We start from the raw sequence: 17,807 nt of genomic DNA on the forward strand, positions 1-17,807 counted from the left end.
ACTAATTTCTAGCGTGAAATCACTGATGTCTTCACTTGATTTAAAGTAATACAGAGTTGCCCGTGTTAGGAGGTCAGAGTCATCAACTCTGGGAGTAACACAAGGATTCTGTTAGGCAAAGAAATTTTAAGTTAGAATATGTTTTTAATAACAGCAAATCCCTCTGAGACACATTTGCTCAAGACTGATTCTGTCTGCATTGACATATAATTTTGTTTTCTCTCTTCTTAATGGTGTTTTTCAAAAAGCAACACAGGGTTCCACAAAAACAAGAATTGAGAACTTAAAGTTTATTGAGTGAGATCATCACTATATCATGCTGATGTTTATATTAAAGACTTATTATTTGTGTCTTTGGAAACAGCAAGATTCTAAAATCTTATCTATGATTTTGGTTCTGCACCTGTTCAAACAATATTCTCAGAATCTACAGCATCCTTAGTCCAGTTTAATGTTTAATAAATTAACCAAAATAGGTCATATTATGAGAGAAGTACAGTAGTTTTTATAGACATGATTTAAGTTAGTACAGTGATTTAAAATGCCTTGAAGATAAGTTTTAAAACAAGAAAAAAAATCATTAAAATGATAACTTAAGGGAAAACGGATTTAACCTAGTCTCTTTTCACCTGCTACGTATGACCTAATTTTAAAATAAAACAAAGGGATTAAAATAAAGCTAGATGACAGTTTCTAAGGAAAACATCCACTTGTATACCCCCAAGCGCTTGCTTTTTATTTAACCACTTGACGCCACTTTACTGACCTGCTCTAACAGTTACAATTAAGATGCCTCCTGATAGAAGTCTGGTCTTTGATCACCTCTTTCTATATGCACACTCTAAGATAAGCAGGACCTGCATTTGTTTTCTTTTTTTTCTGTTGTTTGTTTTGGTGACAATCTTGTGCCGGGTCCCCAAAGCCTAATGGCATAGATTTTCTTAGATTAGTAGAAATGTTGGCTTTAAATTCATTTTTCTATTTCTGTGCAATTTAATATTTAAATGGTTCAAATTTCAAATGTATTTTTCTGTTTGAAGGACAGCTTTTTAGCGCCCACTCTGGGCTACTCCCATGTGCTGGGCGGCCTGCTTTTGGCCCCCAGATCCACTAAGCTCGTCTTCCACTTTGACCCTCAGGGGCAAGTCACTCAGCTCCCTCGCCCTCCCTCCAACTTCCATCTGGATTCAGCCACGGGTGGCGTTGACAAGAGATCAGAGGGCAGGAGGAGAGAAGAGTTGGTGCGTTCGTTCCCCTCGCTTCTTCCCTGTGGGTCCCCGGTTTAATAGCGCTTCTGGGGGCAAGACCTCAGGCCCTTGCTAGCTGTCCTTCATCCCTCCAGGCCCAGGGTGGGGACCTGCCCACTATCCCTGGCCCTCAGTGCCTTACTATTCCTTCGTTTCCCTCCAGGCCATGTGAATAGTCCCTTCAGTCAATCCTCCAATTCTCCTGGGTGTGTCCTCTGTTTCACGTCAGGATCCTGGCTGATATAACCTTGTATTGAAGTAGGTATTAAAGTTACTGTGTTTTACAACTGGGCTATGTTTCTTAATTTTTCTCCCACTTAAAGACTTAGTTGGTATGTGGGAGGTTGCAATGAGGTCAGAGCCTAGTAAACATTGAGGGTGGAGAATCAGAGGTACTGAGTATTACATTTCCAGCTCACTGTGGAAATCCAGCCAGCCTTTCAGTCTTTTCGAATCCCAGTTATTCACACAAGTGAAAAATTGTAATAATAATCATACGAGAATTCATTCTTTATTTATCTTCACGGCGCTACCTGAAATCTTTTGTAAAGTTGCTTATATGTTTCACCTGCGTGGTTCTCCTTCTCTTCCAATAGGACATCGTATCCTTGGCTAACTAACTTTACAGAGTCTGTGGCATGGGATGAGGGGAGCAGGGGAGGGGGCAGTGGGGGGAGAGCTGGGGCTTCCTTTTTGGCCACCAGTAACTCACCTGAAATCCTGCAGGCTGTGTGGTTTCTTTTCTCTCCCTTTTGTAAAGTTCTGTGATTCCGTGATCGTGGGATGTGGGAAGAGAATTTTAAAATAGGCTGGCGCTGGGAAGGCAGACGTACGCGCTGGCGAGGGGCGCTCGCTTTCAGGTCGGAACCTCTGCTCACCTGCGACAGGTCCTGTGTTTTAAGCTGCTCTACCCGGTCTGGGATGATGCTGGTGGGTGGGGAGAAGGGAGGAGGGAAGGACAGGGAGAGAGATGTCTCTTGTCGTAACTCCTGTGGATGTTAACGTATTTCAACTTGGCTCTGCCTCTAACGACTGTGACCCTCCGACTTTCTTTGTCTCCACTACTGTCACCTTAATTCAAGCTGCCGTCCGCGCGCGCATCTGGACTGCCGTGTGTTCTCCTAAACGGCCTCTCAGCAACCTCCCTCCCCCTACAATGCTACAGTTCATCCTCCTCTGGGCAGAGCTGAGGGATCTCTTTAAAAGTGTGTCATGTCCCTCTTCTACCCACAGCTGCCAGCATCTCACCGTCAGACTTGGTCCTGTCGTGTCTGGAGACTTAGCAGCGGCCTGGCAGCACCTCACTCCTGCATTTCTGCCAGACTGGCTCTCTCGCTGTTCCTCCAGCACACCTCACCTATTCCCATGTCAGGACTTGTACGCACACTGCCGTCTCTACTGGACTCTCTCTCTCATCTTCATATTTTTGCCTCTCTTAAAATACTTATTTATTTATTTCTTTGTCTGTTTGCACTGGGCCTTAGTTGCGGCACGTGGGCTCCTTAGTTGTGGCGTGTGAACTCTTAGTTGCGGCATGCGTGTGGGATCTAGTTCCCTGACCAGGGATCAAACCCGGGCCCCCTGCATTGGGAGTGTGGAGTTTTATCTTCCCTGCACCACCAGGGAAGTCCCCTAAAATATTTTTTATATAGACTTGTTGAGTGAAAATCTCTACCTTATTTTCTACTTCTCCCCGTTGGAACATTAGTTCTACGAGAGCAGTGCGTATTTTGTTTATTATTTTCGCCGTGCCTGATACATACAGGCATTCAAAACTTTTTGGAATAAATGAATGTAGTCAACCCCCCCACCCCAGAAATTACCCCCGTAAGAACCATCTGTGATAGAGGCGTTGTGTTGGCCTCTTACTGCAGAGGTCTTAGTGAGGAGGCTATGCAAGATCATACCAAGAGCACAGTTGGCATAAACTCCGTCCCTTTCACAGTTGGTTATTGGAATACGTTACGAATTAGGTCTCTATACCATTAGGTCTATATTCCACTCCTAGAAAGAAATAAAACAATTCCAGTTCTATTAAAGGCATTTAGTACAAATTTTCTTATCTGTATTATTTTTTACTGGTTTGGTTAACAGTAAAATACTCTTAAATTGTTTTGTCTAAGTAATTTTGATAGTGAAATCTAAATGATAACTAGGTTATAAACTTTTCAACCCTAGTAGTAGCAATGCTACCTATGGAATCATATCCAGTGAGAAAACTGGCTCCACATGCTTTCCAGTGCCCAGTTCTATTAACATTTTTTCATAGATTTATGAGATAAGAAATGTTTTATGAGATAACGCTTATTACAATATTTAGCCAAAAGAAATAAATGCTGATTTTTTTGTGTGAATGTAGATTGAATGAGATTGAATTATTTCTATCTCATGAAATAATTATTTGTTAATAAAATAATCATTTTTTTTCATGTTCTATTTCTGTTTAAATGAATTTATCTGTTGAGCAAACAGATAATATACTTGTTGCTTTAGAAGCCCAAATGCAGAAATAAATATTCTTCTTTTAAACCACAAAGTGCTTAGGAAACTACCTCATCAAGAAACCATGGGGTTTCCTGATCATTTTAAGGGATTTGCATCTTCACATGGCATCTGTTTTGGGGTCACAGGATGGGTACACGTAAGTCTCATTGACGTTTTTAAAGTTATCTAGTCTTCCCTGTTAGAGACATGATACCCTTTTGACATGTGTCCTTAACGAAAAGTAAAGTTGTAGAAGATACCATTTAATTAGGCTAATGGGCTAAATGAAATTGGCTGATGGGAAATGAAAGAACCTTATGAGTGATTGGCATCAAAGGAACCTGCCTTAGGGAACACCACTACATCAGAGACTCTGCCCACGCGACAGACAGATGCTCTTACTATGCTGTGGGCCTGGTGGGCAGGCTCAGGACCCAGGGAGTACTGTGTCCACAGATGGGGATTGTCTGTGCACCTCCAGGAAATAAGGCGGCCTTGAGCAGCCGTGGAGTCCTCAGACGCATTAGAATTTAGGTAGGAGCTGGACTTATGACATCTTCTCACTTGTTATGTGGTTTTGTGTCTTTCTCGATAATTTGCCTTTTATTATTATGTAATTTGCTTTGTAAAAGTTAATGTCAGTAATATTAAAAGCTCTTAATAACTAGTACTTAGTGCCACCATTAAGTGTAGACTTCATTTAGGGTAACCGCATGTCACTAGACCAGATGCATCAAAATTATAGGGGATATGTCTGTTTGAATTCTTTTAAGCAATTTTTATCTTTCTCCAAGAGGAAATATTAAACCAAACCATATTTAGAATAAAAAATCAGACCTAGAACACATAGCTGTGAGTGCAAAGCAATTGAAAAGAAAACTCCTTTCAGTTGGGAAGTTGGAGCTTGTAAAGTGTTTGGAGACATCACCTTTCTCTGCAGGTGGGGAGATGGGAGAGAATTCTGGAAATCTACATCTACTCTGGCCTTGTCTTGAGCCAGTTATACCTTGAAGAAATCATTTCATTTATTTGCACCTCAGGTTTTCCTTATATAAAACGAAAGGATTGGGACTTTTTTCTTCAAGGTTTCTTCTCACTCTAAATTTCCAAAATTCCATGAAAGTCAAAATCTGGTTTGTGGCAGTAAAATATAGCAGGGAATTTAGATGGCATCAAGGCCGTGCCCACATAATATTTTATTTCAACAGTAACAATCAGGCAGCAGGAACACAGGATATACTCTTCGTGGAACTAGGGACAGAAGTGACTGATGTTCTTACAATTAAAGCTACACTGTTCTTTAATCCTTTATTTTCTTGCCTGTTAGTTGTATCTGCTCTGTAACACTATCGTTCCCCCATCATGAAGCGATGCCCCCTTTAGGCCTCTCTCACTCCTGAAAATACAGAAGTCTTTCCAGTTGTTCTTATAAATTTGCAAATGCTGCAGTGACCAGTTTTATATTATTGTGTTCTAGAGACCGTGTCATTGGTTTAATGATGACTGCCTGTGATCTTTGTTCTGTGACAAAGCTGTGGCCAGTAACAAAATTGACGGCGAACGATATATATGCAGAATTCTGGGCTGAGGTATGTCCTTGATTTTTATATGAACATAGATAATATCAAGAAATGAGAAACAATTGGGAAGAAATTAAATATATGGATAATTTAGTAACAGTATCTTAGTTGCTCATGTTGCTAGTTACTTAAAAAAACTATTGTTTAGCATTTATACAGGTATGAAGTAAGAACAGTCATTCTGTAACATCTGACTTGAATATGTGTGTAAATTCTCTGATCTCCACTGAAATAGTTCAGGAACTGATTCCCTGAACAGTAGTGCAACAGTTTTCCTTATTTAATTGCCAATCTTTTGTCATCCATCCAATAAACCGCATTAGGCCATCTCTTTTATGGCAGCCACTGGAAAACGTACTAAGAGGGGCCCACAATATCACGGGCTTTATGTGCCTGCAGCTAGAAATTCGAGAGACTAATCACGTTGTACCGTAGAAACTGAGATTATGTAAATATACCGAATGGTCAATTCAGCTGCAAATTATGACTTCTGTGGAATATGTGGGATGTTAAGCCATGAATTCCTGACATGTGAAACAACCATGTGAATTACTTTCATGAATACCTTTTCTAGACTGAATTATCCAAATTATCAGAAACATGTGTTTACTCCTTGATTTGCCATGAGTAAGTAGAATATAATTCTCTTATTCAAATGAATCCACCAATACTTAGATCCCTGCATATTCAAAGATTATGGGAAAAAAAACTGTAAAGTGTTTGTGCACCTCATTTGTTCTGAAGAAGTAAAAGTAAATTTGGAGGACAAAAAGTTCGGTAGTCGATGGTTCAAACCATAAATCTCATCCATGTAGAAGAATGGATGTAAAAAGCAAAAAACAGTAAATCATTCGGCTAACGATTAGTAGAAATAGTCTGTAATGTTGATCTGTCTTATAATTGTAAAGCCGAAGAATTTTTATTGGGTGAGGACCACAGGCCTTGAGTTGGATATACTCAGGGTGTTATTTCTCAAATACACAATGCATACATTGTGTAGGCATCCTCTTGCATGTTTTTTTTTTTTTTTCTTTATTTTATTGTGTGTGTGTCAAAATCTGGTTACTATCAGACTCAGGAAGATGGTTTTTAGATGTACATGTCTGAGCTGTAATGTTTGACTTTATTATCACAGTCAACTTAATTTGCGTGTGTGTCTAAAAGGAGTAACCTAGAATGAATTCTATAAATACCACATAAGAAAACTTGTCTGAAGCTAGCTTATTGTTTTGCAAATACTTTTATTTAGTTAACTATGACATACTTCATACCATAACAACTATATTTGGATTCGAAAATACGAATCGAAATGTGGGAGACGTGTAGATTTTTGCCCTTTCTGTTGCCCATTGGTTAATCAGTCCACAGGGAGCGATTAGCTGCCAGTATGCCCATAGATGACGTCTGCAGGGGGCTCACAGGCCGGGGGTGGAAACAGAAGTGTAATCACCAAGTCTTCCCAGTTGATCTCCTAGACGTTCATAAAGTCCACGCTGCCCACCTCAGCCCCACACTCTGTCCCACCCACCCCTTCAGAGCCTCACCAGATCCCGCCTGGGTTACTGCAACATCTAACTGGCTTCCTCGCCTTTATCTTTTAGAATCGGTGTAACCGTGATTAAGAGTATATAGTCTCTGGTGTCATGTTGCTTGAGATGAAATCCTTGCCTTAGTACTGAGACTGAGCCCTCAGACCAGTTCTCTGACTCATCTCTGTGCTTCGGTGGCCACGCTTGCCGGTTCAGGACGACTTTAATTCTGTTTATGTCAGTACCCCACCTCCCATCTTCTGTCTCTCCACGCTGATATGATAAAGATGAAAATCGCACGCTTGATGCAGCAAGCGCCCTGCCTCTCCAGGCTCTCCCACGTTTCAGCCCCTCTGTCCTCTGGGTCCCTGACCATGCTGTGCAGTTTCATCTGCCTGGGGCTCCTTCCCTCACCCCTGCAGCGCCTCCCCCCCCGGAGCCCCAGACACCCCTGTGCTCCTGCACACACGGTCCATGGTGTCCCGTTGTTTTCCTCGTCAGTATCCATCCTTATTCGGGTACATATTAAAATCACTGCCTATTTAAAATCTTTTTATATATTGGGCTTGTGAAATCCTTGAGCAAGGGGCCTAGTTATTTTCATTCACTTAGGACAGAAAAGAAAAAAAGCTTGAGAACTACTGCTGTTCATATTTAAAGCAACAACACCAGAGCAAACTCTATGCTTCAAGTGCCTTTACGTAGTCAAGGCAAGTGTCTTTGTCCTGTACACAAACATTCTTAACAAGGGTTATAGTAATTTGTCTCTAGACCTTATCTTAGCAAATTCAGGGTCGTTTTAGTTGTTCTGTGCTTTGGATTTCTGAAAACAAGCATAATTAAAATAAAATAATAAAATAATTAAGAAATGTGAGGGAAGAGTGTGAGGTATTCAGGAAAAATTTTGACAATCTTTAACCTTAAAAAATAAATAAAAACAATAAGATAATTTTTAAAATCTATAAAACGGGGATAATAATATCGAACTCAGTATTTCATGAAGATTAAGTGAAATAATATTACAAGTTACCTAGCCCAGAGCCTGCGATATCATACATCTTTAATAAACATCTATAATTTTTAACCATTATGCTGATGTCTAGCCAGTTATACTTTATCTCTACTGACATGTTTTAGTAGACTATTGTTTATTACTGATGTATCAATATTCCTCTTTAAAGCCTAGCTTCACCTGGTGCATTGCATGTGAAAAATCATCTGAAGAAGTGAGATAAAGCCCTTGAGGTTATTTCACATTTTCTTCTTGTGTTCCTCCTCACACATTTATCTCCTCTTATTACTAACTTTCGCTAACTTCTACAAAATGAAACCAGAAGAGATGGCTAGGTTTCTGGTAATTCAGTACAGGAGAGGAATATCAGGATAAAAACCTGCAATAATACATTGCATTTTTTATTATTCTGACATTTGTTTGGGTCATTAAGCAACAACGTTATTCATTTTGAAGCAAATTAACGAAAAAAGGGAACAACTCGTTAATACCAAAGTTTTATAACAGTTTATACAATTGAGAGAGCCTCGTTTTCTCCTGTTTCTCCCAGGGTGATGAAATGAAGAAGCTGGGAATTCAGCCTATTCCCATGATGGATAGAGACAAGAAGGACGAAGTCCCACAAGGCCAGGTATGAATTGTGTTGCAAAGTCCAACCGTTTACAGCGGCCATAACAGTGGATATGAATGAAAAGCACATGCAGTCTTACAGAACCTGGAACCACCCGAAATCTCCATTTAGACGGACTTGGAGGATAGTAGGACCACGAATGGGAAACCCCAGCTGGAGTTAAAGGGTTCACAGCTAGGCTTGCCATCATCACCTCTTCTACGGATGAAATTGCAGCCAATCGCAGGCTTTCTTTTCTTACTTGAAACAGAGGGGATGGATGAATTTGAATTGTTGATATTTTTAACAAGCAGAAAATATTTTGTCATCAAATGTACAAAGATATTTTTTGGAGAATAACATGATAGATTTTGATTAGGTCCACTTTTCCTAACAAATAATGCATATATTTTAGTACATTTTGAGTTTTGTCTTACCACAAACTGGCACTAATTTTTCTCTTTTCAGGTCTTACTACATAATTTATGTTAATTTTTGATGTTTCGAGAGCTCTTGTGCCTTGTTAGTTTTGCATGTGTGCGTGTGTGGTGTGATATATTCCTTTTATCATGGTCTTTTTAAACTCTCAATCTTCTAACATCATAATAAGGACGTTAGTTATGGACAAATAAATATAATATAAAATTCAGTTTAGAAAACATTTCAGAAAATTCACAAGATGATGGTTTTGGATAAGTTCTCAAACTTTCCTACTTTATTTAAAGTTAAGTTATTAACTCTTAATGCAAAAGTTTAAGTTTGTCCACAGCTCTTGGAGGGCACAGCCCAGCAAGAGGTGGCGTGATTTTCTCACCATCGTTGCCTCTGGGGAGCAGTTTACTCGTTCGTATCCTTAACCAGTTCTTCTAGCAGGAGACTCACTTTCCTTCTCTGCTGACTGTGTACTGACATGCCTACCAAGCATGTTGCAGGTGGATTTTGCAGTTTAGTTTTATTTTAACATTGTTAGTGGAACTTTCCCATATAGGTAATCACAGTGATTATCCTTTCATGTCTTGTGCCTGCTTTTCATGTCACAATGTAAAAGTCCTGTCCCAGCCTGAGATTATATAAACATTTGCCTATATTTTCTTCAGTTATTTTTTTTATTTCATCACTTTATATTTAATTTGTTAATTCGTTTGGAATTTATCTTATTATATTGGTAAGATAAGGAGCTGATGATATTAGCTTTTCCTTGTAAATAGTTGAGCAGTCATCCCAATAGGGTACATAAGAGAACTGAAGATGCCGTCAGGAAATGAACTTTGTTCTCATGTTATTTCATTAAGAGTAGTATGTTTCTGGGCTTCCCTGGTGGCGCAGTGGTTGAGAATCTGCCTGCCGGTGCAGGAGGCACAGGTTCGAGCCCTGGTCCGGGAAGATCCCACATGCCGCGGAGCAACTAGGCCCGTGAGCCACAACTACTGAGCCTATGTGCCACAACTACTGAGCCTGTGTGTCTGGAGCTTGTGCTCCGCAACAAGAGAGGCCGCGACAGTGAAGAGGCCCGCGCACCGCGATGAAGAGTGGCCCTCGCTTGCTGCAACTAGAGAAAGCCCTCGCACAGAAACGAAGACCCAAAGCAGCCTAAAATAAATATAAAAATAAATAAATTTAAAAAAATAAAAGAGTAGTATGTTTCTGCCAAAATTCCAGATCCATTTATAGTCTTAGAGAATTTTAAATAAAATATTTCTGTGATCAGCTAGTATTTTACCAAATATATTGCTTCTCACTTGAGATTACTCTGAAATTATTCTTTGCCATAAAAATAAAGGACTCTGCTTCCCAGTAATTAGTCTCTCTCGAGACCTTCTGCTCCATGGCATCTGCTAAATATTGACATAAGAAAGTCTGTGCGTGAACTGTAAAGTGAAAAAGGGAAATGCATTTATTCTAGCAAGATGACTATGACGATAGAGTTTACAACAGGAGAAAGCAGAAAGGAACCAAGTAGATTTGACTCTTCTATATTCCTTGGTGTGTCTCACCAAAATTCAGTTAAGAAACTGCTAAGCCATGGTTTGCCGGTCACTTTATCTAAGGAGCCAGTTTTATCTTGTACATGTTGTCAACCATTAGGGCAGTTATTTGTAGCCAGACAGTCTGTCTTCTCTGGTTAATCATCCAGCAGCTCTTTTCCATGTGGCCTTCAAAGGCCAGTCGGGGCCAGCATCACTTACGTGCACAGTGGCCCAGAATAAGTCCTAATAAGATCTTCTTTAATATATTTTTAAAAGTATCACAGATTAAAAACTTTAAATTCCGACATATTGAGAGAGCTGTTACCTCAGAGGGCTATGATAAAGTCCGTGAGATTTGTCGTAGGTCCAAAAAAAGGAGGGAGGAGATGAAGAAAATTTCAGTAAACCAAGTGAAGTACCAAAGCTAAGAGTAACAAACAAGACACCCAACAGTGGGTGATTCCTGAATATTAAGTTGGCGAAGAGTCACCCATGTAGAAAAGTAGCAGATTTGACTTTGAAATGCTTAACACTTAAAGTACTAAATTTGACCAGAGACAAAAATAGGACCTGAATTATAACTGATCTATAAATAGAATCCCATTGAATATTGTACTTGGGTTTTAGATTAACTTCTTTTTATGTTTTTTTAAAAATTAATTAATTAATTTATTTTTGGCTGTGTTGGGCCTTCGTTTCTGTGCGAGGGCTTTCTCTAGTTGCGGCAAGCGAGGGCCACTCTTCATCGCGGTGCGCGGGCCTCTCACTATCGCGGCCTCTCTTGCTGCGGAGCACAGGCTCCAGACGCGCAGGCTCAGCAGTTGTGGCTCACGGGCCTAGTTACTCCGCGGCATGTGGGGTCTTCCCAGACCAGGGCTCGAACCCGTGTCCCCTGCATTAGCAAGCAGATTCTCAACCACTGCGCCACCAGGGAAGCCCTCTTTTTATGTTTTAAATTTTTATGTCTTATTTTGTGAGTGTATTTTAATGAATTTTTAACTGTAATCTGCAGTAGTGTTCCTTGAGCCAAAGATTACTTAGCAAAACCAGAACATTTAGTTTTTTAGGTAGGCTTGAGAAGTAGAAAATTCACTTGAGGAATATAGTGCTACTAGAATTGCTAATGTGCAGTTGTGTTTCTTGTCCGTGGTTTTTGCACTGAGGCAGCTTGGATTCTACAATGCCGTGGCCATTCCCTGCTACACCACCCTCACCCAGATCTTCCCGCCCACAGAGCCTCTCCTGAAAGCCTGCAGGTATGTACAGTAGTTCAACCTGTGATGCTATTTTTTAAAAAATAAGAATGTATAGGATTTTATCTCCATCTAAGTATACATGTGTCTTCACTACAGTTTACAATAAATGGGCTGTGTGTTTGCCTATGTAACAAGTATACATCAAGAGTATTTATTCATAAAGTTTTGAAGTTCCGTTTGTTTGTTTTTATGACTCAGAGGTCCCTGCCCAATGCTGTTTTTAAGAAGACAATAATGTCTTTTCTGGGCTGCTGGTTTGGAAAGGGACTCAGTTTAAATCACACAGTTTATCGTTTTATTGGACGAGATGGAATCTTGAATGGCATCTTCTTTAAGTTTCAGTTTCTTCCCAAAAGAAATGCAAACCATCAACAGTTGATCTGTTCTAGTTCAGATTTCTCTGTGTCCTCTCATCATCTTTTTGGAGGGCTAAACTCAGCTAAGAACGTTGGAAATTTTTTAAGATTTTCATCTTACTTTGAAAGGAAATTCCTTTGGGGAAGGCGAATGGTGCTGAGCAACAGCTGTGTGAGTTGATTCTCTGCAGGGAAATTGGTTTCGACACGATTTTTCTAACCACTCAGCCAGAACCACGCTGAGGGGCTGGAGTGGGTGCACCGTCGAGGGGAGGAGAACAGACATGTGACGAGATATTTGTAAACAAAATCTGAGGATTTAGCATGCTCCCATTCTCTGCGGTGGAAACTTATCTGATGAACTCATTCTTTAAGGAAAACCAACTAACAAGCAAGAAGGTTTTTAAAAGATCCTGCTTTTTCCTATTTAAGTGATTCTCTTTCTTCTCTGCTCCTGTGGAGATGAACAGAACATCCCAGTGTATTCTGTTGCACCATCACTGACCTTAATCAGTAGCTAGTTTCTGAAAATATTATCTTATTCCCTAAGGGCTCAGCCATGTGGACGGTTTGGAGTGTGAGTGAGGATTCATTCTTGATGGAGTCAGGTTGGAAAAAATGAATGTTCCACCAAAGCGAAAAGAGACTATCAATCGAAATCCAAGCAACATGTTGTAAAAAAAAAAAAAAAAAAAAAAATCGATGCAGGCATTACTCAGAAGTTCTTTTTGTCCAAAAATTCTCTATATTTGCACTAAATATTTAGAACCAGCAGGATGAACACTTGCTATTATTATCAAGCTCTGGGATTGTTATTCAGCTGTCTCAGCAGTTTTGATGCCTTCTTGCTACTGTGGACTTGGCTAAACCCCATAATCCCTTAAAGGCCATTTCAATATGATTAAAACTTGAAAAATTCATCATGTATCATTGTATCCAAGGAAACACAACAAAGCTAGTGGGTGTTATTTTTCCAATATATCAAAAAATCTCTTCAGGTTCTGGGAAAATGATACCTGATGACACAGGACAAAAGCTAAAGTGTTACATTTTTCAGGTTATTTTTTAGGGGTTTCTTTTGTCCAAAGGTATCTTAGCAGGTGTGCTCTGCATGAATTTTGTGTTTGCTAATGCTAAGGTTCCCTTCTGATTTTGACTTTGCATGTGAGAAAACAAGGTGCAAGGTGGGGAATGTTGGTGAGGCCTCTGCGAGGTTAGCGGGGCCAGCAGGGTGGCGGTCAGGCAGCGGGAGTCCTCACACCCTCGGAGGAGAGGAAGATAGATGCTGGAACCCTTGACCTGCAGATACTGAGAGGGGAAGACTAGGAGGCGGGGGAGTGCGGCTGCGTTTGAGACTAGAGGCCACCGGAGCACAAATACAACCTCGTAACGAGGAAATTTCAAAAGTTCGTAGCAGGTGTAACTTATGGTGCCTTTCTAATACATGACACGGTGTTCAAAATAAGGCTTCTCCCCGGTGTCGCATGTGGGGTGAAGGGGATGGAGATGCCCCGGGGGGACACACGCTTCCCCTCATGGGATGGGAAGGCCTGGCCGGAGGTGTCGTTGGTGGATGAACTTGCGGCTCCGGCCCCCCTTCCACCCTTTCCTCCCATCCCGCGTGTCCTCGGTGGTCACCCGTTGGCTCAGTCCCCTTTCCAGTGAATCCCAGCTAAGAAACGAGCTGGTGGGACAGGGCTTTGGTGGCCGAGGCTCCTCTGAGGAGACTGAGCTGTGGTGCCGAGTCGGGGGACAGGCTGGGAGCCTGCAAGCTGGTTAGAATCAAGGTCACCAGAGTCAAAACAGCACCCAAAAGCCATCAGGCTGAGTTATGCCACAGGACGGTGCGGATGATTGTTGGGACAGAGTCCAGAAGTCCTTTCTGAAACGGCCCCTGTCGCTGCATCTCTTATTCCAGGAATAACCTGAGCCAGTGGGAGAAGGTGATTCGAGGGGAGGAGAGTGCCGTGTGGATCTCGAACCCGCCGGCGGCCCAGGGGACCTCGGAGAGGCTGCCTGTGAAGATCGATGACTGATGGCGCCCCTGAGCCCTCCCACCTGAAGATGTTCATCTTGCTTCTTTGACTTTTCTTCCTTTTATTTTTGTGGGGGGAACCTACACCTGGCAACTGGGATGCAGACCTCTTCAAGAAGGTACCATCAAGTAAACACATCCAGCAGACGGCACCCTGCCAGCCTCCTCTGTACGGCGTCGCCGACGGTGATCAGCCAGGACCAGAAATCCGCAGCCCCAGTGACTCCTTGTGAACTGGCCTTTTCTAATGGGCTAACATAGCTGAGGCCTTAATGGAAACGGACAATTATTCGGAAGGGGGTACTTTTCCCTGTATCTTTCCAGTGAGGGTTAAAACGGTACTATTATGATATTGTACTTTGGCTCTAACACCAGTGTTGCTTTGATGTTGTTGGTTATAAATAGGAACTTTTACATGTTACTCTTGTGGATGTTCATGTGTGACCTACTTGTAATTAGCGTGAATCATAGCAGACAGCCTCAGACACGTGGCATCGAGGTTACAGAGTAAGAAGCGCCTTTCTGCAATCAGTGATGGAAAATCGATTCTTCTTCAGAGCCTCATGAATTAAAAGTTAGGTGGACTTAAAGCGTATTCTTTAAGCTTATACTAAAGGGCTTAGATGAATAAATTTAACACTAAAGGAAGCAGATTTTCTATCCTCTTGAAAAGAGATGCAGGTATACATCATAATAAATCTCAGAAATCCAAGTATCAATTCAAAAAATGTCAGAGAGTATTGTTTTCTTTACTTTTTTTCTTTATTGTAGTCTTGGCAAATTTCCTAAACCCTTTACATAAAGAACAAAATAAAAGCAAGGCATACAATTTTTTTTCAACAGACAAGTCTTACGGATGTAAAATGTGAATTTTTAACAATGATTCTTTTATGTTTTCACTTGATGTCATTGCAAAATCTTAAACTCACATTCAAAGTGGAAGGTTTGTTCTACAAATTATTTAATTACAAGACCATACATTTCTCTTAACATCAATTAAACCATGACATTTCAGCCTCCTGGAGTCTTCACTGTGAGCCGCTCATCCATCTCCTGTTTGTCCTCCCCTCGTGCTCGTGCTCTGGATGGTCTTTCGTAAGCTCTCTGCCCTCGGCAGCTGCATCCGGGCCCACCTCTGTTCTCTTTGCTCTGCTCAAGATCAAATATCTACAGAGACACCTGCGTCTGCAGAGTCTCTCCTGTATCAGTTCTGGTAGGCTCATATTACTCTACAATGTGAATGTTTTGAAAAAATATACAAAAGTAATAGTCTGGACCCCCTCCTACAAGGATTATAAACCAGTCACTTCTGGTGCATATTAATGCTTTAAAGATTTTTAGCACGATGACTTGGTAACCTCCGAAGCTGTGCTAGTCCTGACCTGAAGGAATTAGAGTCTCAGAAGTGCTAGGCTGACCCGTAACAAATGGCTTATCCACGAGTCTCGAAGCAGGAAACTGGAATATTACTTTCAATAAAATAAATTTTTAAAAATATTCTTCTACACATCCAATACTATACACATTGTTGTTCATATGAGCTTGGTTTTTGCAAAAATGATGAAATCAGGTGTTTCTATAATATGGTTTATTTGTGTTGCAGCAGAGTTAGCTATACACGAACATAGTTCTTATTTTAAAATTAACACTGTGTGTTCAGTTTCCTTATGGGCTTCTGAAAGTTGCCAGGGAGCTCCATTTGCTATTATAATTATACAATATGAGGTAAAATGAAATAACAAAAGAGAGAGAATACCACTGTGGCTAGATACACACACACACACACGGATGTGTTTAGCTGTGCACACATAGACATTCATGTAGGTACACACATGTATGTAGATACACACACATATATGTGTGAGAGAGAGAAAGGGAGAGAGATGCAAACACATCTTTGAAAAGTAAAAATCAGCCCCATTCTTCAAAAAGTGATTTTTCGTGTTGGAAAATGTATATGGTTTGATATAGAGCTGACCAGAAGGAGTCCTTTCTCATGTTAATGTATGTATTCACAGAACTGAATTCTACAAAGTTGCATACATCCAAACTTTCTATAGCCAAATGTATGAAACTGGACCCATGAGATTCAACTTTAATCACAAAAGTTACTTAGGTCATCTAACTGAACCTGGAGACTGAATTGCAAGGGGGCAGGAAATATCATTGAAGACTATTGTTTAATTTAAAGGATTTTAAAAGAGTGCATGAATTCTGCTTCTTGAAATAGACAACAGTCATGGGGGAGGGAATGCTCTGGCTATTTTCGCATTTTTAAGGTTGCTCTTCTGACATGATTATTAGAGAAAAGTATCTTATTTTGGCATACCCAGGTGTATTGCATTATGTGACCTGTACTTTGAGCAGTAGTTTCCCAAAGAAACGTGTATGGAGTTATCGGTTGGTTGATTTCTTGTGAAATAGTCATAATAGAAACAAAGTTTGAACAAAGGACTGTATTCTAATGTAAACTGTTACTATTACTTTTACCATGTGTAAGATTGACTTAGGAATCATAGATTTACCTAAAATGAAAGGGTCTCAGATGCAGTGATATTTAGTTAACAATCTGTTTTGGAAAACACACAGTTAGGAGTATTTTGTATCTCGGCAGATTGATTTAGCAGACACGCTTTTGAGTTCTGTTTCGTCTTTTCCCCAGATTTTTTCTTTAAAGGGCAGATGGTTTTTATCGCCAAAAGTTTTGATGAGTTTCTCATTAAAGTGATATTTTATATTGGGTCAAAGTTTCCCTGTTCAGTATAAATTTGGTAACCAGCTGTGAGTATATGTAGAATATTTGATTTGCAAAGTTTTTTATTGGTTGTGCTGATTTATAATAGATACAGTTTTATCATCAAATGCAATTATTCCATTCAGAGATAGCGAATATATTTTTTAACTAGAAATTTTCTTGGAAATGCATGCTAACAACGTGAACTATTGAACTCGGGCAGCGGAATAAAATTCTAAAAAATGCAAGTATCTGATTAATTACTAGTTGTGATTTAATTAAATAGAAAATCTTAAATGCAATTAATGTGGAAAGGAATTCTCAAAAATGACCCTTTTGCTAGGGCAGGAATTGTGATCCATTTCCCAGCTTTAGTTATTTCTAAGAAGCACGTGAGAAACCAATGTTGGAAGAGAGACCAGGTTTTGAATTAGTCACATGCGGTTGTCCTCCATCCTGACTCTTCTCTCAATGGAAAAGCATCTGTGCAGACAATCACGGTGCTGCTCGGGGTGACTTGTTCTCACGGCAGCAAAAACAGAGCTAATTCAGAACTAGATTTGTTCAGTGTAGGTTTCCTCTTTTCAGCATGCTTTTCAGATATTATGCTTTCTTTATTTTATGCAATCAACCTCAGTGAATTTTGCTTTCTTGGTATATTCAAGCACAGTAGCTATGTTTGTACACGATACACATAGATGCATAAATCCTTAGCTTCCTGGATTGCTTAATAGATTTAGTTTTGAGTATTATGTTGCTGGTCTTTTAACCCAGAGTAAGGTCTGAGTTTTAATAGGACTAAGTGATTCACCATACCTTGGCCTGTGCCTTTATTTTAAATTCTGTAATTTTACTTCTTCGTTCATATATTCATTGTTTTGCTTTCTTGCTTAACTATAATTAAAAACATTTCAAGGGACACATCCATGGTTAATTTTATCAAGTGGAATGAGTTAGGATCATTCTCTCCTTATCAGATTTCTATCCCTTATTTTAT

The 17,807-nt window shown here is 40.1% G+C and overlaps 1 protein-coding gene across 1 annotated transcript in view; it reads left to right on the top strand.

Annotated features, from left to right (window-relative positions):
* Window positions 1–14,805, top strand: part of PDE10A (phosphodiesterase 10A) — a 291,717-nt gene extending 276,912 nt beyond the window's left edge. Inside the window, 4 exon segments of the mRNA XM_059940850.1 lie at window positions 5,209–5,320; window positions 8,403–8,483; window positions 11,597–11,685; window positions 13,960–14,805. Coding sequence (XP_059796833.1) covers window positions 5,209–5,320; window positions 8,403–8,483; window positions 11,597–11,685; window positions 13,960–14,077 — 400 coding nt within the window. The 3' untranslated portion in view covers window positions 14,078–14,805.
* The last annotated feature ends 3,002 nt before the right edge of the window (window positions 14,806–17,807 follow it).

This window comes from Balaenoptera ricei, chromosome 12 (assembly GCF_028023285.1).
Source record: "Balaenoptera ricei isolate mBalRic1 chromosome 12, mBalRic1.hap2, whole genome shotgun sequence".
In the NCBI taxonomy this organism is placed as follows: Eukaryota; Metazoa; Chordata; class Mammalia; order Artiodactyla; family Balaenopteridae; genus Balaenoptera; species Balaenoptera ricei.